We start from the raw sequence: 27,362 nt of genomic DNA, 5'->3' as shown, positions 1-27,362 counted from the left end.
CGCTTAAACTGCTGAAATCAGAGTCTGAATCCGAGCTAATGTCGCTATATCTTGCTGTGGTATTCCCATTGTTTGTTTACATTGGCAGCACTGTATGACGTCACAGGGAAATGGATCGTCACATCGCAAATAGCGAAAATCAAGCACTTTAAAAGGTTTTTTTAGGGTTATTCCAGGACCCGTAAAATTTTGAAAAACACTTCAAAAAATACAACAAGCCACTGGGAACTGATTTTTATTGTTTTTAACCCTTTTGAAATTGTGATAATGTTCCCCTTTAAGGCTTAGGCCCTAAAAACACGTTAACAAAATGTTCTTTTAAAAGGCTCAGGCCCTAAAAACAAGATAACACAATTTTATTTCAAAGGCTCAGGCCCTTAAAAGAAGTTAACAACATTTTCTTTTGAAGACTCAGGCCCTAAAAACAAGTTAACAACATTTTATTTTGTTAAGGCTAAGGCCCTAAAAACAAGTTAACAAAATTTTACGGGAATAAGCGGTAGAAAATGGATGGATGGATACTTAAAATGTTGATACGTTGGTGGAGCACAAGAGTAAAATAATCAGTTTGTGTACACCCATCTATTTTATTACATCAACATAAAGCACTGGGCGCTGCATCACATGTTTTAACTGAGGACACCATTTGTTCTGAAAATCTGAATCATTGTAGCCGATTTTGACGTAAAATAACAAAAACCTGTAGGGCTCAGGATTCAATGGAGGTAACAAGAAAGATCACTGCAACTTTTTGAATTTTAATGAAAAATTCTTGTCGCAATTCAACTAGTCAACTTGTTGCCATCTTTGAAATGGTTCTGTGACCTGCTAATGGCAGCGCTTTGAAAAACACACGAAAACGAAGCGGGAATGTTTGCAGTTAAGAAAGAAGATCACAAACAATATCTCTGCTTGGCAATCAAAAATGGGTTAATTTACACGGGTAGGCAGCTAATTAAAAAAATAATCTAAATTTGCAAAACAGTCGTCCTCCATTGTCGCTCGCAAACATCCCTTCAATGTACAAATCAGTCCCAGCGTAAAAAAATAAAAAGTTTGAAGCCTTTCCAACACCTGGATAAGACTTTTGTGTTGTCAGGCCGCACCAGGGAAAGTGTTTTTGACGTCAAAGAAAAAAAAGTGTGGCTTGGAAAGGAACGTCGATTAAAAAAAACTCATAGCTGTGACTCACAGTCCTCTTAAAAAGGTCACTTCATGTTCTTCCTGTTGTGTTGCCTGCGCGCCTGCAGCCTCTGCCGCGTCCCGCTGGACTTGGAGCCGGCCCCGATGGAGAAGGAAGGAGCCGCAGGGGAACCTGACACGCAAACACACGAGTTAGGGTATGTCCTGGTTCGGGGCATGAAGGTGTAATCGCGGCCTACCGAAAGGAGCGGCGTTGAAACCCAGTGTTCCGGGGCTTCCGAAGGGAACTGCGGCGGCGCTCTGGCCAAACGATGGCGTGGATGTTCCTGTAGGAAGACCGAAGATTTAGATGCAGGGGTCGTTAATAATAAAAAATAATAATAATGAATTACATTTGTAACGCACTTTACATTTGTTAAAATCTCAAAGTGCTACAAAGTATAAAAAATATAAAAAAAAAAAATTAAAAAAAAATAGAAAGAGAATATAATAAATTAAAATAGAAATTAAATCATGACACACACTAGATAAGCACCAGCTAAAACAGAACATAGATAAAAGTAGAAATAAAAGCATGAAAGCACTGGACAAAACAGATAAGCAAGCAGTGTATTTAAAAACAAAAAGGCACGGAAATTAGATAAAAGCTGTGCTGAAAAGGTGAGTTTGTAGTCCCTTCTTAAAAAAGGGAGCATAGCTTAGCTATGTTCGTTAGCATAGCTTTTTTTTGCAGGTATAAACCTTGGCGTCAAATATTTTGTTACTTGACGAATGACACCTGTTAGCATGCTAATGTTACTATGCTACCTTTTTAAAATTGTGTAGCTGTACACCACAGTCATATTTTTGGTACTTGATGCATGCTAACATTTTAAAACACATTTTTCAGGTACACCCCTCAGAGTAATATAATTTGATACTTGACGCATGTCACAGCTAGCATTTTAGCATGCCAACATTAGCATGCTAGCATTTTTTTAAACTAATTTAACAGGTACACACCTCGGTGCAATATATTTTGGTATTTCAATAATGCTAACTGTAAGCATGCCATCGTTAGTACGCTAGCTGTTTAATTTTTTATTTATTTTGTAGGTATACAACTCAGTCACATCTTGGTACTTGATGCATGCTAATGTTAACATGTTAACATTAAAAAATACATATATTTAGGTATGTCAATTTCATAGTTCAAATGAAGTGCTCAATAAGTCTATGGTTTACCTCCAAACTCAGCAGTTCTAGACCTGTCAATGTTTGTGCTGTATCGGGAATGTTTATTTTTATTCCGGGCTGTCACACGTGGATTTGTTTACTTTTTTGTAAACGTTGAACATAAGTCGCTGCTGTCAACAATAATGGAATGAAAATTGCATGCCATTTTATATATTGGTTTATAAAAAACTTTAATAAAGTTTACTACAAGTTAGGTCATACACTACATGATACAGTCCATTTCAATTGATTGGCATTTGATTATTTGTATATCATGTACTGTGTGTGTGTACGTGTGTGTGTATGGATATATATTTATTTATTTTGAGGGAAGGGGGGATAACAACTGGGCACATGACCCCTAGACCAGGGGTCGGGAACCTTTTTGGCTGAGAGAGCCAAGAAGCCAAATATTCTACTTGGTCTGGTGATTTTAAGATATAAACTCAGGGTCTACCTTGTGTCTATGAAGTCTTCAATAATTGTATGTTTACTATGTTATGTTAAAGTCACCGCATAAGAAACATACTTTTTGACCGATGTTAGTGAAGATTGCCCTTATCCAGTTCCAAATGTATCAACGTTTGACTTAGGTCAGGGGTCGGGAACGTTTTTGGCTGAGAGAGCCAAGAAGCCAAAATATTTTAAAATGTATTTCCGTAAGAGCCATATAATATTTTTTTTTAACACTGAACACAACAAAACGCGTGCATTTTTAAGAAAGACCAACATTTCTAGAGAGGTCTCTTATTCTCTGTAATAACATTGTTATTCTGAAGCTAACTGTGGAGGGGGCGTGGCCTGTGGGCCTGCAGCGAAGCGGGGTGTTGCCAATACCGGCCTCGAAATCAGCGACAGGTGCGTAGATGGCCCACCTGGGCCTTTTTATCTGATCACCTGTTGCTATGTCATAAGCAGCAGCCAGGAGGAGACGGGCTTCGGGCTAGAAGCCAGAGCGCGAGTGAGAACGAAACAGAAAAAGACAATTGCTGGAAAGCAACTGAGAGACTTATTGAAAAATAAAACAATATTGTAACCCTGAAACAGACTCTCATGTCAGTGCTTGGTAGTCTGAAGAACCCCCTGGAGGGCAAGCCCCACACTAACCAATAATAAATAAATGACTTCTTACCAACTTCTTGAACATAAAATGCATGACAATGTTTTATATTTTGAACGTTATTTTTAACACTGTGATTACATGTTGAATTATTCATTATTCATCCTGTTAAGCAATGTCAGGTCCGATTTATCCGAGAGCCAGATGCGGTCATCAAAAGAGCCACATCTGGCTTGCGAGCCATAGGTTCCCTACCTCTGCCCTAGACCGACCAGATGCATTTTCCAATGCATTCTAAATATTAAATAAACGTAAATAACTGTCTGCTTACAGCGGAGCCACTATTCCGCCCATAAAATCCAATAAATAATCATTCAAAAAGCAGCAACAGTACTCCATTTAACATTTCATGACTTGAATATTAACCGGGTATTAGTGATATTAATATTATAAGCGCTAATGCAGACAAACTATTTATAGCAACGCTGTGTCAGGTCCTGTGGGACGATGTTTACGTCATCAACTGATCATCTGTTTCCTCGTTTCAATGCTCCCTGTTAGTTTACTGTAGATCATAAACTTTCCCTCTAATGCGAAAAGAAGACGGCTTGTGATATAATCCAACAAGTTGGGATGCGTTGACAGCCATATAGGATCTGGAACTGGCGAGGACAACCCAAAAAACACTGGCAACTTCTTACGTACAGTTGATCAAAGTTTTTCAGTGGCCACACTTTGTGCTCATCACTCGTCAATCGTGCTTAAATAATATATGTTATATAGCCATTCATACAATACGGTACTTTGATTTGAAGAAAAAAAAAATCCGCATTTTTAAAAAGGTGTGGCGGCTTCAATTCAGCTGCCAGATACTAGGGGTGTAACGGTACGTGTATTTGTATTGAACCGTTTCAGTACAGGGTTTCGGTTCGGTACGGGGGTGTACCGAACGAGTTTCTAAGTCTTAACAAGCTGCTTTGCTTCTTCTGCCTCTGTGTCAGCACCCAGCATTGTCCCACCCACACAACCATCTGATTGGTTACATACAAAGCGGTAACAGCCAATCAGCAGTGTGTATTCAGAGCAGTAACAGCCATTCAGCAGTGCGTATTCAGAGCGCATGGAGTCAATGCTTCAGCGTCGAGCAGATAGGTATTTAGCAGGTGAGCAGCGTACTCTCCCCAAATTATAATAAACACTACTAGTAACATCACTATGAGCCCGTTGACGTTCTAGAAACTTAAACTGCAGCTCAGCTCGCTCGCAGTCCTGATTTCAGGTGAAGGCTAATTAGTTTTTATAGCGTAACATTAGCTCATTTTGCTGTGTGTGTGTGTGTGTGCGTGCATTCGTGCGTGTTAGGGGTAGCAAAGGCCTGTCTGTCTGTTATTTCACTTGAACTCCATGGTGTTCAGGGATGAATAGTCTCTCCTATTTCTATTGTACTATTTTTCAGCAATAGTTACATTAATCATGAGTAATGTAGCAGCCTAGTTTTGAATGGCAGGTTCCCTGCTATCACATGTTGACAAAAATATAACATTTACATAATAAATATCAACTACAGGCTTCCCAAATGCTGTAATAAATTAAGCATGATGAGTTGACTAGAAAGTGTTTAATGTTGCACTTTTAATATGTAGAAGAAAAGTTTGGTCATTTTATTTAATCTGAGCAACAAGTTGAGGCAGTTTAATGTGGGCAGAATTATTATAGTGTTCCCAATTTTAAAAGGATAAAGCCATTGTTTACAAATTTGGTAAATAAACAACCCAAAAATTTATATTTTGTTTTCTTACTGTATCGAAAATTAACTGAACCGTGACCTCTAAACTGAGGTGCGTACCGAACCGCAATTTTTGTGTACTGTTACACCCCTATCAGATAAAAAAAAACATGGAGTATGTTGCAATCAATACACACTGTCATCATAGAAATTAAAATAATAAAATAATGTATTGTCATTTCATTCAGCAGATGAGAAATTGTAAATGTGCAGAATCTACATAGAAAATGTGTAGTCAAGATAAATAATATAAGGCAATAAATTTAATACCAAACCAAAGTATAGATGTGTTTTGTATGAAAATAAATCTTAATAAGAATACAATCATAGAAGCAAGGAGTAGCATTAAAAAAAAAAAACTTACCAAAAGCAGGTTTGTCAGCAGGAGTCCCAAAGTTGAAGCCTCCCATCTGGGGTTGCGATATAGCAGCGCCAAAGTTAAACCCGCCAGATGCAGGCTGCACGGGGCCTGAGGGTGTCTGCTGAGGAGCGGTGGCACCAAACGCAAAGGCTGTGCCGAGCGACGCACCCTGCGTCTGGGCAGCTTGTCCAAAGCTTGGCGCTGCAGAGGGCGTGCTGGTGGCGCCAAAAGCAAAGGCGGTGGAGCCGCCTCCAAACGCCGGCTTAGTTGGCGTCACAAAGCTGGATGGGGCCGTGGTCGCAGTGGTGGCGGCTCCCCCGAAGGGGAAAACCGACGGGGCGGGGTTGGGCGCAGGTGTTGCTACGCTACCTCCAAACGTAAAGGGCTTTGGTGCGGTGGGTGCTGTGGAGCTGAAGGTGGACTGCGACGTTGGCGCTTCAAACGACGGCTTACCAAATGTAAACGCAGACTGTGCCAAAGAAGTGGCAGGAGCATTAGTGGTGGCGGCAGCAGCAGGGGCAGCATTGGCCATGGCGAAACTTCCGAAAGTTGGTTGCGTCGCGTTCTGACTGACAGCTGTCTGACCAAAAGCAAACACCTTCTGGTTGGCGGCTTGGGGCTGCGGCGGCTGCGTGGCGCCAAACGTAAAGGTATTGGATGCCGTGGTCGCCGGGGGGGCGGTAGCAGCGGTGGTGGCTACGGCTCCAAACTGGAGGGTGTTACCAGCAGCAGGAACAAACACTGGTGCTGAAGACGTACTGGTGCCAGTTGAAGCTGGTGCTGCCCAGGTTTCAAACATGGACTTTATAGCAGGCTGGACTGCAGGATTGGTTGTGGAGGCGGAAGAGATTGTTCCAGTGGAAAGTGATGATGTAACAGTGGTGCTACTCGCTGAGGCACCAAATATTGAAGAAGTCAAAGAAACGGTGGCAGATGTTGCAATGGAAGCAGTGTATGGGGGCGGGGCAAAGCCAAGTCCTGCGGTGGCGCTGCTGGCAAAGATGGGCTTGAAGTTTTGGGCAAGAGGTTTGCTTTCTGGGGCTGACATAGTCGATGGCTTGGAAGGAGCGTTGGTGGGAGCGAAGATGGGTTTGAACCCTGAGGCGAGCAGAGGGTTGGAGTGACTGAGCGTCACCGGGTTGCTCATGGCGGCGGCGGTGGGGGCGGTGTTGGAGGTAGTGGACACCGCTGGGCTGCTGCTGATCTGACCAGACAGTCCAAACAAGCTGGTTCCAGCTAACGATGGAGCGCTGCTGCTGGCCGGCTTAGAAACCGGGGCCAGAACCTGAGTGAAAGCGGAGGGCTGGCCCACACCTGCCAAAGCGGCCTGGGACTGTGAGGCAGGCGGCGGCTTTGGGGCGTCCGTTACAGTGGACATCTTGGGAAGTGCCAACGTGGTCAATGGAGACACTGTGCACACAAGGAGGCCAAAATGAAGAGAAAATTATGGACACACCCACAAATAAATTCCTGAGATGATGGGCCTACCTGTGGTGGTGCTGGCCGCAGAGCTTGCGGGACTCTTCATCTTAAGAGCCTCCAGCAGGGGATTGGGGGCCACGGGTGACGGGCTGGGATCCAAGTTGATGACAGGTGGGGCCGAGCTGGAGGTTATGGGCAAAGGGGCGGCCAGAAGGCTGCTCAGGGTGAGGGCGGTGCTGGCGGGAGCAGTGGTGCTCGATGAGGCAGGCGTGGTAGAGGTCAGAGGAGAGGTGGACTTTTCGGGTTCGGGAGCTTGAGAGTCACAAATCAGGGTTTAGGCAGAGGTTGAAAAGGTCACAAAAGGTGCACATCAGTCTTATCTTCATATCTGTACCAACTCACCAGGTGTCTCCAGGACCTTCTGGATCTTGCTGATGGCGTCTTTCTTCTCATCATCCAGATCCTTCACAGTGATCGTGTAGCCCAGCTCGGGTGGTGGAGGCTGCAACACAATCATGAAGTCAAAGAGGAGAATACGGAGGCTTTTGTGTGATGGTATGGTGGAAACTGCGATAATAACCGTAGAAAAGTGCAGTGGAACCCGCTTACATCGACAACTCACCAAGTCTTGGTCCACCGTGTTCTTATTACTCAAAAGTGCCCTCTTCTTAAGAAATATATTCACCATATTTTCACTTGAATTCAGCTTCATTTTAGAGAGGTTAATTTATTTTCTTTTTTTACACCTGTATGACCATTTGTTATTGCTTTAGCCCTGCCTGGCTGGCCGAGGAGAGGCTGCATAAATGCGGTGTTTGCACCACGCTCCTCTTTCTCTTCCTTAAAGTTAAAGTTAAAGTACCAATGATTGTTACACACACACTAGGTGTGGTGAAATGTGTCCTCTGCATTTGACCCATCCCCTTGATCACCCCCTGGGAAGTGAGGGGAGCAGTGGGAAGCAGCGGTGCCGTCCCCAAGAATCATTAATGGTGATTTAACCCCCAATTCCAACCCTTGATGCTGATGCAGGGAGGCAATAGTCTTTGGTATGACTCAGCCGGGATTTGACCTCACAACCTACCGATCTCAGGGCGGACAGTCTAACCACTTGGCCACTGAGTAGATTCTACCAATCGAAGTCTTTGAGCATGAACTGATGACACCTACTCGGATGACGGGCGAAAACAACTTCTATCTCAATGCCCTGAGATCTTCAACAACAATGTCGCTATAGCTTGGTTAATATGCAGGTCATTGGTTAATATGCAAAACATTGTTTGTGTATTATAGGTGTTATTACATAAAATACTTTAACCTAATTACCTACATTATTATGCGCCTCGTAAAGGCACATTTTGAATATTTAGAATTCAAAGAAAAGGGAAAGACGTGTTTTCTCACAAAATGATTGTGAATGATGGGCAGAAATTATTCTTTTAAAATCACAAAATTAGAGGTTACACAGGAGATATATTTTCTCCTTACCAGCGAGATGTGGTCGTCCCGGATGGCGGACACAAGCTGGATCTTGCGTTTTCTGTTCCCGCCACTCCCAGTGTGGTCCATTGAGGTCGTAACTGGGGCTATGGCGACTGGGGTGTGCTTGGCTGAAATGCATTGCGACATGAGTACATGACGTCCTCCTTTTAGACTACAAGACTGCAGCGTCACACTCACAAGTCTCAGGCACTTTTTCCGAGACCGTCTTATTGGACCTCACCGAGGACGCCGAGCTTGGAGAAAGACCGTCATCGCCTCTGGTAAAAGAGAAACAAGACGATACGACCAGTAAAATTAACATTTATGTGAATCCAGGACCGACGGGGAGAAAGAAGACCAGCGTAAGAACACACCTCGGTCTCTTGGAGGCTGCTTCTGGTGTCTGGGAGCGAGAAGAGCCCAGGCTGGATATAGGGGAGCTTGGTGCTGATGGCTTCTTCAACTGTCAAAGGAGGTAAAAGTCTAATCATCTTCTTGCTGCCACTTTAAAGGGGAACATTATCACAATTTCAAAAGGGTTAAAAACAATAAAAATCAGTTCCCAGTGGCTTGTTGTATTTTTTGAAGTTTTTTTCAAAATTTTACAGGTCTCGGAATATCCATGAATAAAGCTTTAAAGTGCCTTATTTTCGCTCTCTGCGAAGACACTGGCCATTTCCCTGTGACGTCATACAGTGCTGCCAATGTAAACAAACAATGGGAATACCACAGCAAGATATAGTGACATTAGCTCGGATTCAAACTCTGATTTCAGCGACTTAAGCGATTCAACAGATTACGCATGTATTGAAACAGATGGTTGGAGTATGAAAGTATTGAAGAAGAAACTGAAGCTATTGAGCGAATAGCTATTGACGCTATTCATAGCCATAGCATGGCCGAATAGCTGCGTTAGCATCGCCGGTAAAATGTGCGGACCAAACGATCAGGACTTTCGCATCTTTTGACACTGGAGCAACTTAAATCTGTCGATTGGTAAGTGTTTTTTTCGCATTAAATGTGGGTGGAAGGAAACGTAATATAGTTGCAAATGCATCTGCAGGTTATCCATACATCTCTGTGCCATGTCTGCTTTAGCACCGCCGGTAAATAGCATGTTAGCATCGATTAGCGTAGCATGTTAGCATCGATTAGCTGGCAGTCAACATCAACAAAACTCACCTTTGTGATTTTGTTGACTATCGTTGCAAATGCATTTGGAGGTTATCCATACATCTCTGTGCCATGTCTGCCTTAGCATCGCCGGTCAAATGTGGAGACACTTTGGCACATTAAATGGGGGTCTGGCGGCAGACACTTTCACATCTTCGGGCCAGTGGTGCAACTTGAATCCCTCCCTGTTAGTGTTGTTACACCCTCCGACAACACACCGACGAGGCATGATGTCTCCAAGGTTCCAAAAAATACTCCAAAAAACGGAAAATAACAGAGCTGAGACCCGGTGTTTGTAATGTGTTGAAAATGAAAATGGCGGGTGTGTTACCTCGGCGACGTCACATTCTGACGTCATCGCTTCCAGCGCGATAAACAGAAAGGCGTTTAATTCGCCAAAATTCACCCATTTAGAGTTCGGAAATCGGTTAAAAAAATAAATGGTCTTTTTTCTGCACCATCAAGGTATATATTGACGCTTACATAGGTCTGGTGATAATGTTCCCCTTTAACAACGGTGGCGCGTAGATGGTGTGGTTACCTGCACGAAGCCCCCCAGTGACGAGCTGTATGAGCTGTGGATGGGGTTCCTCTTGGATCCAGGGGTCCCTCTGGGGGCGTGGATCCCACTGGCGGAGCTTATGGAGGACGTGCGAGACCTCTTCATTAGGGACTCTTCCGCCACTGAGGTCATCCCTCTTTTTAGGCTTCCTGGTCTAAAAGAATAAACAGAGGGAAAGCTAGTACTATAAACACCAATGGACAGCAAATTTTAGACTCACTTAGGGACCAGTTGTGACAGCGCTCCGTTGGGCAAAAGAGGCTCAAAAGCAGAGTGTGCGCTTTCTCCACTGTTGTTACGCCTGGGAACGGATTCAAAACAAGCAGAATTAATCAGGGATGCATAAAGATGGTAATCGTCCAGTGTATGAATTCCTTGGAATCGACTTTTTTTTTTTTTTTAAAGCAGTTCCCTCATTGATTCTTCCGAGTGGGGACGACATCATTACACAACGTGCGTGGTGACGTCAGATCTCAAAATGGCACTCTAAAGTTGCCTACATTTTATAAGAAAAGATTGCAACAGCGCTACTTGTAATAGTTATAAGGCTGCTGGTTCACCAAGAGGACATACGAGCAATATGCTGAAATATTTGAACGCAAACATAACGTAAGCACGTCATCTGAACACAACAGGTTCTAACTCACACCTATCAATTTAAATGAACGCCTTCTTATTTTGATGAGCATGACGAGACATATTCTGACTGGGCAGGACTCGCCCCAGTTCACGTCTGCTGCTCAACGAATGTCACAGAGCAGCGATTAAGAGGCTGCGGTTCTTCAAAATCTGTAAAAAAAACTCTTGTGGATGTACTACCAGTCTGCAGTTGCCAGTGTACTGTTCTACATTGTAGTGTGCTGGGGGGGCAGTACATCTAAGGACAGCTCCAGACTGGAGAAACTGATCAGGCTGGCCGGTTCTACAATCTGATTAAAACTGGACTCACTGGTGACGGTGGCAGAGAAGAGGACTGTGGAAAAACTAGTGAGCATCCTGGATGATGCCAATCACCCTCTGCATACCGTTATCAGTAGCCGGAGGAGCCTGTTGAGTGCTAGACTGCTTCATCCCAAGTGCAGGACTAATAGACTCAAAAACTATTTTGTCCCACACACCATTAGATTGTACAACTCCTCTCTGGGCAGGGGAGAGGGGGTTACTAGGATGACAGGGGATACAAAACAATAACAGTGCAATACTTTTTCATAACATGGTCACTACTGCCTAGTTTCTCTTGTTATATTATTTTACTGTTATATTTTTATTCCCATTGTTGCTTTTTACTTGTATTCTTATTGAAATATTTTTCCATTTTGTTTCCATTTATACACCCCTTATTAAATTTTTAAATTCGATCTCAATTCTGTACATTGCTGCTGGAATTTTAAGGAATCAAGAAAGTACTATCCATCTATCTATTAAATTCGTGGTCAAAAGTTTGCATTTTCTGTAGGCGACTGTTCAATTGTAGTCAGAGAAAGGTTGCATGTTTTCCTGCAACCAGATTTTCTCGCAGTCATTATATTCTATAGATGAAACTCATAAAATTAGAATATGGTGTAAAAGTCAATGTCAGCAATCAACTTTAAATGTGAAACTAATCTGTGACATTAACTCATTCCATGCAAAGTGAGATATGTCAAGCCTTTATTGGTTATAATTGTGATCATCATGGCTTAGTTTTTAAAACCTTGCATTTTCAATTCAATGTTTTCAGAAACTGTGCGCCATAATCATCAAAAAATATAAATAAAGGCTTGACATATCTCACTTTGCATGTAAAAATTCAATATCACATGTTACAAAATGTTACATTCGTATGTAATGTGTACATAATTTAATTCACCAGGAGAATATTAATTTCTTATATTTATTTACAAAAAAGTTTTCCCCTCCAATGCTCTCTGCTCTTGAGACCACACTTTAGGCTTTCTAATGTCAGGTTACCTCTGAACTAAACACAATTGATGATAATCCATTCTTATTTCTCTTTTTATTTTCACAAATAAGAAGAAAATAATTGCTAAGGAACCAAATAATCAAGCAGAATTGAAAGACGGAACTGGAAAAATCTTATCAATTTCTATCCCGAGTGATGCATTAAGTTTATACTTAAAAAAATCTCACTTTAGCAGTACAATTGAGATTTAATTGCTGTACATGCTTGGGTCCCTTAGTTGAGGAGTATTTGTTTGGCTATACTGCATGCTAAAATGGTTCTACCACAATAAAACAGACCAACTGGTGAAAAGGTACCGAAATTGACAAGTTTGTATGGACATCAAAATGTACATGAAAAAAGACTATCTTTTCCAGTATGAACTTATGTTGTCCCAATGTTAAATGTACAGTATATTGACACAGGGGACCACACAAAATATTCATTATTGTCTTAATTTTACAGGTTTTATGACACATTAAACATAAATTTCTTGCTGCAAAGAAGCATATGTTTAATGTGTCATAAGTCATACAGTGAGGTCTCAAGAGGCACATACAGAACTATTTAGGCATCAACTAACATAGTGAATATACTAGACAACTTCTCTTTTAGTAGTAAGTAAACAAACGGGATACAAAGGCTCCTCATTTGGCTGCTGACGGATGCAATAACATTTGGTTTTATATATTATTGCTTTGTATTTCATTTACTTACTTTATAGTAAAATAACTGACCTAATATTGTCTGTATATTTACATGGTATCAGTATAGAAATATGCTAAACCACTCCTTCAAACGTCATCAGCCTGATATATAGAAACTCCCCTGGACTGTGAAATGCAGTGGAAACAAAAACCACAGACTTGTACAGCAACCAACTCTTCCTGAGCTTTTTGGTGGAAAGGGGCCTATTACCAGCAATGTCACCACATCGCACCATCATGTCCATGGAGAAAAAAAAAAACCCTGGTATTTTTCTAAGATTAATTAGTACCGGTACACAGTAGTATGTAAAACGCTGCTTCTTGTTTAAGTCACAGACGACATGTTTTGCAATCAAGCAAAAACATGAAACAAATGTGTCCGAAAAGGCAAGACATGAAATCACAGGGAAAAAAAACATACAAATGTTTCGGCACAACTTTGTTGTAAAAAGCGTGTTTTTCTGTCTCGCTCTGTCACACAGACTTCCACAAGCGAACCCCCGTTACATTATGTTGACGATAGTAACGATTACGGTAATGATCCGTATTTCAAATTCCATTGCCAGCTGCAAGTTCAATGTTAAAGGTTTAAAGCGCTCACTTTACTGCAGTTCTGCCATTGTGTTTACCTTCTTTTGCTCTTCTGCTCATTGGTGAAGCTCCTGTCCTCATCTTCAACCTCCCTCTTGCGGCTAGCCTTCAACACCTTGAGGACACTCTCCCGGGAGCAAGGGTCAACAGGGTCCCTGGGCACCCCAGAACAACTCAGGTGGTTCAAACTAGACAGGAAGATTCCAATCATGGTTAGGTGTCTCGTAACAAAATCCTCATTCCCCATGATATATTTCCTATGTTGTGTGTGAAAGGAAACCTGGGGCTGTGGTGGTCCGGCCGGGCGATCTTCATAGTGACAGGACTTTGAATAACTGGGGAATTTCGAGGGGTGAGGACGCTTTTCTTCCTGAATCCGTCCCAACTGACAGGAGGGAGAAAGCCCAAGGAGGAGGCGCCTGGCTGCTGAAGGGGGTAGTGACGCTGGGGGGTGATGTTGAAGCGTCCGGCTGAGCCCGGCGGCTCCCTTCAAAATTAGTTAAAAAAAAACACACCTTCAGATTAAAAGTTCACTCATTCTCCTTACCAGTGTATTGGGTATACCCATGTGATTCAATCAGATGTAAAAGAAAATGTGTTTTTCAGATATTAAAAAAGTATGTCTAGGATTTTGAGAAGCTTATTAGTTGGTAGTGATGGGATGAAAACCCGAGTGGTGTTTTGTTATTGGACTTTTGTGCTCGTCACAGATTGTCCATAACAAACATCATGTTCAAACATAAGGGTGTCCATATGTGCACTTGGCACCAGGACACCCTAGGCCGCAGTTCCATGATCGACTTTGTAGTTGTGTCATCGGATTTGCAGTCTCATGTTTTGGACACTCGGGTGAAGAGTGTCCAATTCTACCGATCACCACCTAGTGGTGAGTTGGTTGCAATGGTGGGGGAGGATGCCGGACAGACCTGGCAGGCCCAAATGCATTGTGAGGGTTTGCTGGGAACGTCTGGCAGAGTCTCCTGTCAGAGAGAGTTTCATTTCCCACCTCCGGAAGAACTTTGAACATGTCACGAGGGAGGTGCTGGACATTGAGTCCGAGTGGACCATGTTCCGCACCTTTATTGTCGAGGCAGCTGACTGGAGCTGTGGCCGCAAGGTAGTTGGTGCCTGTCATGGCGGTAATCCTAGAACCTGTTGGTGGACACCAGCGGTGAGGGATGCCATCAAGCTGAAGAAGGAGTCTTATCGGGTTCTTTTTGCTCATAGGACTCCGGAGGCAGTGGACAGGTACCGACAGGCAGCTTTAGTGGTCGCGGAGGCAAAAACTCGGACATGGGAGGAGTTCGGGGAAGCCATGGAAATCGACTTCTGGACGGCTTTGAAACGATTCTGGACCACCATCCGCCGCCTTAGGAAGGGGAAACAGTGCACTGTCAACACCGTGTATGGTGCGGATGGTGTTCTGCTGACCTCGACTGCGGATTTTGTGGATCGGTGGAAGGAATACTTCGAAAAGACCTCCTCAATCCCACCGTCTCCCTATGAGGAAGCAGTGCCTGGGGAATCTGTGGTGGGCTCTCCTATTTCTGGGGCTGAGGTCGCTGAGGTAGTTAAAAAGCTCCGCGGTGGCAAGGCCCCAGGGGTAGATGAGATCCGCCCAAGTTCCTTAAGGCTCTGGATGCTGTGGGGCTGTCCTGGTTGACAAGACTCAGCAACATCGTGTGGACATCGGGGGCGGTACCTCTGGATTGGCAGACCGGGGTGGTGGTTTCTCTCTTTAAGAAGGGGGACCGGAGGGTGTGTTCCAACTATCGTGGGATCACACTTCTCAGCCTTCCCGGCAAGGTCTATCCAGGTGTACTGGAAAGGAGGCTACGCCGGATAGTCAAACCTTGGATTCAGGAGGAACAGTGTGGTTTTCGTCCTGGTCGTGGAACTGTGGACCAGCTCTATACTCTCGGCAGGGTCCTTGAGGGTGCATGGGAGTTTGCCCAACCAGTCAACATGTGCTTTGTGGACTTGGAGAAAGCATTTGACTGTGTACCCCAGGAAGTCCTGTGGGGAGTGCTCAGAGAGTATGGGGTAACGGACTGTCTTATTGTGGTGGTCCGCTCCCTGTACGTTCAGTGTCAGAGCTTGGTCCGCATTGCCAGTAGTAAGTTGGACCCGTTTCCAGTGAGGGTTGGACTCCGCCAAGGCTGTCCTTTGTCACCGATTCTGTTAATAACTTTTATGGACAGAATTTCTAGGCGCAGTCAAGGCGTTGAGGGTATCTCGTTTGGTGGCTGCAGGATTACATCTCGGCTATTTGCAGATGATGTGGTCCTGATGGCTTCATCTAGCCAAGATCTTCAACTCTCACTGGATCGGTTCGCAGTAGAGTGTGAAGTTACTGGGATGAGAATCAGCACCTCTAAGTCAGAGTTCATGGTTCTCGCCCGGAAAAGGATGGAGTGCCATCTCCGGGTTGGGGAGGAGATTTTGCCCCAAGTGGAGGAGTTCAAGTACCTCGGAGTCTTGTTCACGAGTGAGGGAAGAGTGGATTGTGAGATCGACAGGCGGATCGGTGCGGCGTCTTCAGTAATGCAGACGCTGTATCGATCCGTTGTGGTGAAGAAGGAGCTGAGCCGGAAAGCAAAGCTCTCTATTTACCGGTCGATCTACGTTCCCATCCTCACCTATGGTCATGAGCTTTGGGTCATGACTGAAAGGATAAGATCACGGGTACAAGCGGCCGAAATTAGTCTCCTCCGCCGGGTGGCGGGGCTCTCCCTTAGAGATAGGGTGAGAAGCTCTGCCATCCGGGAGGAACTCAAAGTAAAGCCGCTGATCCTCCACATCGAGAGGAGCCAGATGAGGTGGTTCGGGCATCTGGTCAGGATGCCACCCAAATGCCTCCCTTGCCTCCACATCCGACCGGTAGGAGGCCACACGGGGAAGACCCAGGACACGTTGGGAAGACTATGTCTCCGGTTGGCCTGGGAAGGCCTCGGTATCCCCCGGGAAGAGCTGGACGAAGTGGCTGGGGGTAGGGAAGTCTGGGCATCCCTGCTTAGGCTGCTGCCCCCGCGACCCCACCTTGGATGAGCGGAAGAAGATGAATGAATGGATGGGACGAAAAGTGCCGAATAATGTAGGGGGCATTTCCGAAGTGCAAATTAAGGCTTGCTTCATGTAGGGGAGGAGCCCGAAAAGATGACGTGTGAAGCCTCAGTGCTAGGCTGTTTCGAGACGCGGTTCTGATTTTGCCGGGAGATTCGAAATTGCGTAAACAAAATGTATTTGTTTATTTCACTTGCAAATAAAATGAGGAAAAAGGTAAATGGTCATGTATGATGTACATTTTTTTCATAGAACTAAAAGCGTACCATAGCGATATAGTGGTATATCGTTATTGTGATATAAAATGATCCATATCTTGATATAATTTTTTTTGCCATATCGCCCAGCATTACTCCATATCATCAATTCTTATGTGACACTGTATGTTATTTTCCTATTTCCAAAAATCATATATTGTTTTATCTAGATTGATTGTTTAAATTAGTTTTTTTCTCAAATTTGTGCAGCGCTGTCAATTGTTACATGTTTTTTTTTTTTTACCATTTTGAAAAGTTGTAGATTATATGATGTGTCATATTGTATCTGTATACATGTTTGAAATTAACTTGAAACATGATTATGATTTAGTTTATTGGAAAATGTATTTTACCAACATTGTTACATTTTTCATTGGAATGAAAGCGTACCATAGCTATATCGTAGGGGTGTAACGGTACCTGTATTTGTATTGAACCGTTTCGGTACGGGGGTTTCGGTTCAGAGGTGTACCACACGAGTTTCCACACGGACATATTAGGTAGCGCACGTTGTGTAAACAATGCAGAGCGAGGCACAACACACGGCAGCCTAGCAGCGACAGGGCTAGGACAACATGTAAAAGCCAGAGCTGAAAGACCCTCCTGCCTCGATAACATCTCCCATTTGGGAACACTTCAGCTTTGCGGTGCGATACAACAATGGAGGGCGCAGGTTTGCCGACATCGTTTAGCAGCAGTAGAGTACGCATCTGGCAACACGTCAAACATGCTAACTCCTTTGAAGCGGCACCACCCCCAAGCCAACCTCGGCCGAGTAATACCAAAGACTGTAAAAAAATGGGACCCATTACCTACCTGCTTGGCACTCAGCATCAAGGGTTGGAATTGGGGGTTAAATCACCATAAATGATTCCCGGGCACGGCATCGCTGCTGCCCACTGCTCCCCTGACTTCCCAAGGGGGGATCAAGGGGATGGGTCAAATGCAGAGGACACATTTCACCACACCTAATGTGTGTGTGTGACAATCATTGGTACTTTAACTTAACTTTAAGGAAGAGAAACACCGCATTCATGCAGCCTCTCCTCGGCCAGCCAGGCAGGGCTAAAGCAATAACAAATGTTTTTACAGCAGCACATTTAAGACCATCCATTTATCCATCCATTTCTACCGCTTGTCCCGTTCGGGGTCTTGAGGGTTGCTTTATTGTATTAAAACTAGATTTTGACCCACTTCTATGGTGGAAGAACAATAAGCCCATATATCCTCTTACTACCAAGTTAGCCTTAATCTGAGGCTGAGTAGACTTGAAACTGTTTAATGTTGCACTTTTTATATGTAGAAGAAATGTTTTGTCATTTTATTTCATCTGCGCAAAAACTGGAGGCAGTTTAATGTTGATTAACGTGGGTTCCAACTTAAACAAGTTGAAAAACGTATTGGGGTGTTATCATTTAGTTGTCAATTGTACGGAATATGTACTGTACTGTGCAATCTACTAATAAAGTCCCAATCAATCAATCAAAAAAAAGCACTTTATATGTAGAAAGGTTTTGTTAAGAAACCATTCTGAGCCTTATCTTATATAGTTTATATTTTATATATGTTGACCACATTAACCCTGGCAATTGACTCTGTGTGTATATGTACGTTATGCCATTGTTTACAAGTTTGGTAAATAAATAACCAAAAAATTTATATTTTGTTGTTTTCTTACTGTACAGAAAATGAACCGAACCGTGACCTCTAAACCAAGGTATGTACCGAACCGAAATTTTTGTGTACTGTTACACCCCTACTTTATCGTTATATAAAGTGATCCATATTGTGATATACATTTTTTTTCCCATATCGCCCAGCATTACTTCATATCATCAATTCTTATGTGACACTGTATGTTATTTTTCCTATATCCAGAAATTGTACATCTGGTTTTATTTGGGTTGATTGATAGTCTAAATTAGCTTTTTTTCTCAGATTTGTGCAGCCCTATCAATTGTTACGTTTTTTGGTTTTTTTACCATTTTGCAAAAATGTAGAGTACATGATGTATCATATTTTATCTGTATACATGTTTGCAATTAACTTAATCTATAAAGGACAAGCGGTAGAAAATGGATGGATGGGTGGGCAAAACCATAATTTTGTTGAATGGAAAATGTATTTTACCTATGTCGTAAAAAAATTTATAGAAATGAAAGCGTACCATAGCTGTATCGTGGTATATCGTTATATAAAACGATCCATATCATGATATACATTTTTTCCCATATCGCCCAGCACTACTCCATATCATCAATTCTTATGTGACACTGTATGTTATTTTTCCTATTTCCAAAAATTATATATTTTGTTTTATTTAGGTTGATTTACCATGACTTGGTTAACATGGAACCCGACTTAAACAAGTTGAAAAACTTATTCAAGTTCAACCATTGAGTGGTCAATTGTACAAAATATGTACTGTACTGTGCAATCTACAAATAAGTTTCAATCAATGATTTTTTTAAATTAAGTTTTTGTCACAAAATTGTGTAGCCCTGTCAATTGTTACACATTTTGAGAAGTTGTAAATTATATGATGTATCATATTGTATCTGTATTCATGTTATCATAACCTTTTTTCAGTGATGTACCCCCTGTGAACATGTTTTTAATTAAAGTACCTTCTAAACAGAGCAAAGCATTTTTGGTTGAAAAAACAGAGATAAAGAAGTAAAATGCAGCACTATGTCATCAGTTTCTGATTTATTAAATTGTATAACGGTGCAAAATATTGCTCATTTGTAGTGGTCTTTCTTGAACTATTTTGAAAAAAACATAAAAATAACTAAAAACTTGTTGAAAAATAAACTAGTAATTCAACTATAAATAAAGATGTCTACACATAAAAGTAATCATCAACTTAAAGTGGGGATTGTAATAGAGATCCATCTGGATTCATGAACTTAAAGGCCTACTGAAAGCCACTACTACCGACCACGCAGTCTGATAGTTTATATATCAATGATGAAATCTTAACATTGCAACACATGCCAATACAGCCGGTTTAGTTTACTAAATTGCAATTTTAAATTTCCCGGGAGTTTTTTCTTGAAAACGTCGCGTAATGATGACGTGTACGCTTGACGTCATGGGCTGTTAGGGAATATGAGCGCTGCACACACACACACAGCTAAAAGTCGTCTGCTTTAACGGCATAATTACACAGTATTTTGGACATCTGTGTTCCTGAATCCTTTGCAATTTGTTCAATTAATATTGGAGAAGTCAAAGTAGAAAGATGGAGTTGGGAAACTTTAGCCTTTAGCCACACAAACACATGGTAATTCCTTGTTTAAAATTCACAGAGGTGAAACTTTACTATGGATCAGAGCGCGGTGAAGCGAACATGGATCCCAACCGAATGTCAGTCAGCAGGTTTCGGTGAGAAAATTGTGGTAAAAAGTCGCTTCTTACAAGATATCAGCTGAGCTTGTGCCGTCCATTTCCCTGAGACACTGCGTGTCAACACACCCCTCCGACTATCAGGTACTGTTAAACTCACTAAAACACTAGCAACACAATAGAAAGATAAGGGATTTCCCAGAATTATCCTAGTAAATGTCTAAAAACATCAGAATCCGTCCCAATGCAATCGCGTTTTTTTTTCTTAGTCCGTCGCTATTAATATCCTCAAACATGGATCTTTCATCCTCGCTCAAATTAACGGGGGAATTGTCGTTTTCTCGGTCCGAATAGCTGTTTTTGTTGGAGGCTCCCATTAAAATCAATGTGAATATGTGAGGAGCTGTCACGCCAAATTTCTTCCCCCCTACAAAAACCTCACCCCCCCATTTACTTCCGGGGTCATGATTAATACAGACGTTTTGTTAACGCTATATCATAAAAATATGACGCTATATTATAAAAATATATCGCTATATTTTAAAAATACAGACGTTTTGTTAACGCTGTATTATAAAAAAAATTTAAAAAACAATTTACAAACACAAGCTATGGGATGACGCATTTACTTCCGGGGTCACGTTTCCTCTTATGTCATCCCATAGCTTGTGTTTGTAAATTGTTTTTTTAATTTTTTTTATAATGTAGCGTTAACAAAACATCTGTATTTTTATAATTTAACGTTATCATTTTTAATATAGCGTTATATTTTTATAATATAGCTTTATATTTTTATAATATAGCGTTAACAAAACGTCTGTATTTTTATAATTTAACGTTACCATTTTTAATATAGCGTTATATGTTTATAATATAGCTTTATATTTTTATAATATAGCGTTAACAAAACGTCTGTATTTTTATAATTTAACGTTATCATTTTTAATATAGCGTTATATTTTTATAATATAGCTTTATATTTTTATAATATAGCGTTAACAAAACGTCTGTATTAATCATGACCCCGGAAGTAAATTGGGGGCGGGGGGTTGTAGGGAGAAGAAATTTGGCGTGACGGAGCCATCAACATGTGAAGTCATCGTCTGCGACTTCCGGTAGAGGCAGGGCTTTTCTCTTAGCACCGAAAGTTGCGAACTTTATCGTGGATGTTCTCCACTAAATCCTTTCAGCAAAAATATCGCGAAATGATCGAGTATGACACATAGAATGGACCTGCTATCCCCGTTTAACTAAGAACATCTCATTTCAGTAGGCCTTTAAAATAATGTGGTACATTATTTTGGTAAATAATGGAAGAAAAAGAAACGATAACAATACCCAGCAAATGACAGCCTCCTATTGGGGGTGTAGACAGCATGGTTGGGTCTGGACAAAGTCTCCCGCAGTTGTTCCTGATGGTTCCGAATGACTCTCGGCCGCCCGAAGTCGCCAGTCGGGCTTTCGGGTTTCCCGATGTAGCTTCCCATCAGGAAGTCCCGGGGACTGAACAAAAAGGACTCACTCGCCAAGTGCTCCCCACGATAGACGGCATTAACGCCCGCTCGTGTCTGTCTGAAGGGCCGCTGCACTCCACGTCCCTCACCGCCGAGCTTGGTCCTCCTCGGCGGCACCACCGACACGTCGCACACCCACCAGTCCCAAATGCGAAGGAGGTATCCGGCTAGGGCGACCAGTCCAGCCCGAGGACTGAGGCCTATTCTGGCGGGAAGCGGCGTTCCGACACAAAGGAGCCACGACACACCACAGAGCGCTAAGGTGGCAGCGACGTATTGGAACGAGGCCGTGAAATAAAGGAGTAGACACACTAAAGCGAAAGCAGAAAGAAAAGCTAAGTTTCTGTCTCTAGGTGACATGGCGGCAGCGCGCCCATCATGCTGCTCTGTGCTACTCCTTCTGCGGCCGATGCCATCGTGCTTCACCTTCACATGTGCTGCAGCAGCGCCTCCCAATGGATGGACGTGGCATCGCAGTAAAAATCCATCCATCCATCCATTCTACCGCTTATTCCCTTTCGGGCTCGCGGGGGGGGCTGGCGCCTATCTCAGCTACAATCGGGCGGAAGGCAGGGTACACCCTGGACAAGTCGCCCACCTCATCGCAGGGCCAACACAGATAGACACACACTCACATTCACACACTAGGGCCAATTTAGTGTTGCCAATCAACCTATCCCCAGGTGCATGTCTTTGGAAGTGGGAGGAAGCCGGAGTACCCGGAGGGAACCCACGCATTCACGGGGAGAACATGCAAACTCCACACAGGAAGATCCCGAGCCTGGATTTGAACCCAGGACTGCAGGAACTTCGTATTGTGAGGCAGACGCACTAACCCCTCTGCCACCGTGAATCCATCCATTTATCACCGTTTATTCCCTTAGGGGCGGTGGTTCTTAACCAGGGTTCGATCGAACCCTATTCGGTGAGTCGACCTCAGGGGTTCGGCCGAGGTCAAAACACACCCGACTCTTCGTGTAAATACAAACTTCTCCCTGTTGGCATATTACGGATACGGCAAAAGCTGATTGATTTGCAGGTGTGTAATTTGTTGTGAGTTTATGCACTGTCTTAGTTTTGTTGTTTGAACAAGGTGATGTCCATGCACGGTTCATTTTCTGCACTAGTAAAAAAACAAACATGGTAACACTTTAGTATGGGGAACATATTCAATCAATCAATCAATCAATGTTATATATAGCCCTAAATCACTAGTGTCTCAAAGGGCTGCACAAACCACAACACAAACCACTACGACATCCTCGGTAGGCCCACATAAGGGCAAGGAAAACTCACACCCAGTGGGTCTAACATGATACTGTGAAAGTTCAATTCATGGTGGATCCAACACAACCGCGAGAGTCCAGTCCAAAGCGGAGCCAGCAGGAAACCATCCCAAGCGGAGGCGGATCAGCAGCGCAGGGATGTCCCAAGCCGATACACAGGCGAGCGGTCCATCCTGGGTCCCGACTCTGGACGAGCGGTCCATCCTGGGTCCCGACTCTGGATAGCCAGTACTTCATCCATGGCCATCAGACCGGACCCCCTCCACAAGGGAGAGTGGGACGTAGGGGTACAAGAAAAGAAACGGCAGATCAACTGGTCTGAAAAGGGAGTCTATTTAAAGGCTAGAGTATTCAAATGAGTTTTAAGGTGAGACTTAAATGTTTCTACTGAGGTGGCATCTCGAACTGTTACCGGGAGGGCATTCCAGAGTACTGGAGCCCGAAATGAAAACGATCTATAGCCCGCAGACTTTTTTTGGGCTTTGGGAATCACAATTTTTTTTTTTTTTTTTTCCCTTGGCCTCAGTCTGCACCTCCTCTCCAGGGCCCAGGCTAAGACCGATTTTTTTATTTTATTTTAATCTTCAATTTTTTTTTCTCCCATCCCCCCTCTTTGTTTACCTTTATCTCATCTGTTTTTTGTAAGGGGCGCTGGAAGCCGGCAGACCCGTCAGCGATCCTGTTCTGTCTCCCTGTAATGTTTGTCTAAACTTGAATGGGATTGTGCTGAAAATTTTAATTTTCCTGAAGGAACTCTCCTGATGGAATAAATAAAGTACTATCTAATCTAATCTAATAAACCGGAGTCCTTTGAAGGCAGATTTCTTGCCGGGACATATGGTACAATACAATCGGCAAGATAGGATGGAGCTAGACCGTGTAGTATTTTATACGTAAGTAGTAAAACCTTAAAGTCACATCTTAAGTGCACAGGAAGCCAGTGCAGGTGAGCCAGTACAGGCGTAATGTGATCAAACTTTCTTGTTCTTGTCAAAAGTCTAGCAGCCGCATTTTGTACCAACTGTAATCTTTTAATGCTAGACATGGGGAGACCCGAAAATAATACGTTACAGTAGTCGAGGCGAGACGTAACAAACGCATGGATAATGATAATTCACCATTAATTAGTTGCTTATTAACATGCAAATTAGTAACATATTGGCTCTTAACTAGTCATTAATTACTAATTAATGCCTTATTCGGCATGGCCTTATTATAACCCTAACCCTAACCAAATAACTCTAAAATAAGTCTTTATTACTTAGAATATGTTCCCCTTGTGACAATCTGTCACTTTATTTCTGTTAATTTTCGTGTTTTTGTATTTACTTCCTGTTCAGTGCTCTTACTTTGTTGTATTTCCTGTTTTATTCACGAGCACTGTTGTTTTTCTCTTGTCGTTGATTGGCAGCGGTTCACACCTGCTGTCAATCAAACTACTGTCTATTTATGTTTCACTCGGGCACGCCTCAGTGCTCGAAGATAAATCTATGTTTGGTGAACTTACAATGCAAGACTGCTTTATGTTTATTTGTTTTCTTATGATTTCGGAATTAAATTCCTCTTACCTTCACTCCTCTCTCCTGGATTCTTGCATCATCGGGGACACACAACTGCAGCCATGCGAGTACCCAACACCCCTAGTGTCCAAATAACTCTAAATTAAGTCTTTATTACTTAGAATATGTTACCCTAGGGTCCAAATACTCTAAATTAAGTCTTTGTTACTTAGAATATGTTCCCCTATACCATGGGTGTCAAACTGGCCCGCGGGCCAAATTTGGCCCGCCATGTAATTTATTTTGGCCTTTAAGACAATATTAAATTAACATTAGAGCTGGCCCGCCGGTATTATACAGCGGCGGTGCCTTCACCGCTGATTCTAATACTTGCCAACCTTCACGATTTTCCCAGGAGACTCCCGAATTTCAGTAACCCCCCCCCCCCGAAAATCTACAGGGGCAACCATTCTCCCGAATTTCTCCCGATTTCCACTCGGACAACAATATCGGCGGCGTGCTTTAAAGGTACTGCTTTTAGCGTCCTCTACAACCTGTTATGTCCGCTTTTCCGCCATACAATCAGTGTGCCGGCCTAGTCACATAATATATGCGGATTCTACACACACAAGTGAATGCAATGCATACTTGGTCAACAGCCATACAGGTCACACTGAGGGTAGCCTTATAAACAACTTTAACACTGTTACAAATATGCACCACACTGTGAACCCACACCAAACAAGAATGACCAACACATTTCGGGAGAACATCCGCACTGTAACACAACATCAACACAACAGAACAAATACCCAGAATCCCTTGCAGCACTAACTCTTCCGGGACACTACAATATACACCCCCGCTACCAACAAACCTCGATTTTGCATGTCAGTATAAAGTTATATAAGCCTTGCTTGTTCAATATTCAATGCAAAACTTGTTTGGGTCCCTATCAAAAGGTTAAGTTGTTCAACTTTGGCCCACGGCTTTGTTCAGTTTAAAATTTTGGCCCACTCTGTATTTGAGTTTGACACCCCTGGCCTATACTAAAGTGTTACCAAAAACATACAACTTTGTCTTGAATTTGAAAAAAAAAAAACATTTTATTTTTCACTAAAGAAGGGTTGGGTGAAAAGCGCATATGAAACTGGTGGGGTTCGGTACCTCCAACCAGGTTAAGAACCACTGCTTTGGGGTCTCGGGGGGCGCTGGTGCCTATCTCAGCTACAAACGGGTGGAAGAATAGAATAGAATAGAATAGAATAGAATATATCTTTATCGTACATTGTACAATGAAATTGTATGCAAACTAATTTAGTGCAAAAATCATACATAAAAACACAGATAAAAATATTAAGGACAAAGCTCACATGCACTATTGTTGTGAAGTGAATCATATTTATATAGCACTTTTTCTCCAGTGACTCAAAGCGCTTTACACAGTGAAACCCAATATCTAAGTTACATTCAAACCAGTGTGGGTGGCACTGGGAGCAGGTGGGTAAAGTGTCTTGCCCAAGGACACAACGGCAGTGACCAGGATGGCGGAAGCGGGAATCGAACCTGGAACCCTCAAGTTGCTGACACGGCTGCTCTACCAACCGAGCTAAACCGTATCTTGTGTTCAACGATAATATTGCTCTCGGGTAAAAAGTGTTTTTAAAAGGGTTTGTCCGGCATTTTATTGTCCTGTATCTCCTGCCTGAGGGCATCAGTTCAAAAAGTTTATGTCCAAGGTGAGATGGGTCCTTTATGATGTTTTGGGCCTTTTTGAGGCACCTGGACCTGTACAGTTCAATCTCGGGAGGGGAGAGAGCAGCCAGTGATCTTCATGGCAGTTTTTATGACCCTCTGAAGGCGGGGGTACACCCTGGACAAGTCGCCTCCTCATCGCAGGGCCAACACAGATAGACAGACAACATTCACACTCACATTCACACACTAGGGACCATTTAGTGTCGCCAATCAATCGTGTTTCCTTGTTTACATTCCCGAAGGTGAAGCTCTACTATGGAACAGAGCGGTCAAGCGAACATGGTTCTCTACCACATGTCAACCGGCAGGTTTCGGTGAGAAAATTGTGGTAATAAGTCGGCTCTTACCGTAGACATGAGCGGAGCTTGCGTCCTCCTGCAGCTGCGACTCTCTTAAAGTTAAAGTACCCATGATTGTCACACACATACAAGATGTGGCAAAATTATTCTCTGCATTTGACCCATCACCCTTGATCACCCCCTGGGAGGTGAGGTGAGCAGTGGGCAGCAGCGGTGCCGCGCCTTTGAATCATTTATGGTGATTTACACACCCGTGGCCACGCCCCTCCGACTTTCAGGTACCATATAATCTCACTAAAACACTAGTATCACAATAAGCAGATAAGGTGATTTTCCAGAATTATCCTAGTAAATGCGTCTAATAACATCTGATTTTTTTTTTTTCTAGTCCTTCACTCTCACTATCCTCATCCACAAATATTTCATCCTCACTCAAATTAATGGGGAAATCGTCGCAAACTCCACACAGAAAGATCCCGAGCCCGGGATTGAATCCTGGACTACTCAGGACCTTTGTATTGTGAGGCAGATGCATTAACCCCTCTACCACCGTGAAGCCCCACCTGCCAAAATATTAATCAATATACAGCAGGGGTCACCAACCTTTTTGAAACCAAGAGCTACCTCTTGGGTAGAGATTAATGAGAAGGGCTACCAGTTTGATACACACTTTAAAAAATTGCCAGAAATAGCCAAATGCTCAATTTACCTTTAATAAATACATTTATATGTATAAAAAATTTCTGTCTGTCATTCCGTCGTACATTTTTTTTCCTTTTACGGAAGTTTTTTTGTAGAGAATAAATGATGAAAAAAACACTTAAATGAATGGTTTAAAAGAGGAGAAAACCGGAAAAAATGAAAATTAAATTTTGAAACAGTTTATCCTCAATT

At 42.8% G+C, this 27,362-nt stretch overlaps 1 protein-coding gene across 1 annotated transcript; it reads right to left on the bottom strand.

Annotated features, from left to right (window-relative positions):
- Window positions 1–567: 567 nt before the first annotated feature.
- Window positions 568–22,062, bottom strand: pom121 (POM121 transmembrane nucleoporin). Its single transcript, XM_061899027.1, has 13 exons — window positions 21,451–22,062; window positions 13,725–13,931; window positions 13,483–13,632; window positions 10,425–10,505; window positions 10,184–10,358; window positions 8,844–8,932; window positions 8,668–8,747; window positions 8,476–8,597; window positions 7,390–7,489; window positions 7,054–7,299; window positions 5,569–6,975; window positions 1,383–1,469; window positions 568–1,315 (listed from the first exon to the last, which is right to left on the bottom strand). Exons 1-13 carry the CDS (start codon window positions 21,984–21,986, stop codon window positions 1,209–1,211), a joined length of 3,387 nt encoding a protein of 1,128 aa, XP_061755011.1. The 5' UTR covers window positions 21,987–22,062; the 3' UTR covers window positions 568–1,208.
- Window positions 22,063–27,362: the final 5,300 nt, after the last annotated feature.

This window comes from Nerophis ophidion, linkage group LG04 (genome assembly GCF_033978795.1).
Source record: "Nerophis ophidion isolate RoL-2023_Sa linkage group LG04, RoL_Noph_v1.0, whole genome shotgun sequence".
Classification (NCBI taxonomy): Eukaryota; Metazoa; Chordata; class Actinopteri; order Syngnathiformes; family Syngnathidae; genus Nerophis; species Nerophis ophidion.
The sequence above is the reverse complement of the archived record's forward strand: the minus strand, read 5'-3'. Positions and strand labels throughout refer to the sequence as shown.

What these genes read in the sequence shown, in the direction of transcription:
- pom121 (XM_061899027.1), bottom strand. Translation starts at nt 21,986, where the DNA reads ATGTCACCTAGAGACAGAAACTTAGCTTTTCTTTCTGCTTTCGCTTTA. An exon ending in TGCTGACAAACCTGCTTTTG is followed by an intron (nt 1,470 to 5,568) that starts GTAAGTTTTTTT and finishes GTCTTCCTACAG; the next exon opens with GAACATCCACGCCATCGTTT. An exon ending in TTTCAACGCCGCTCCTTTCG is followed by an intron (nt 1,316 to 1,382) that starts GTAGGCCGCGAT and finishes TTTGCGTGTCAG; the next exon opens with GTTCCCCTGCGGCTCCTTCC.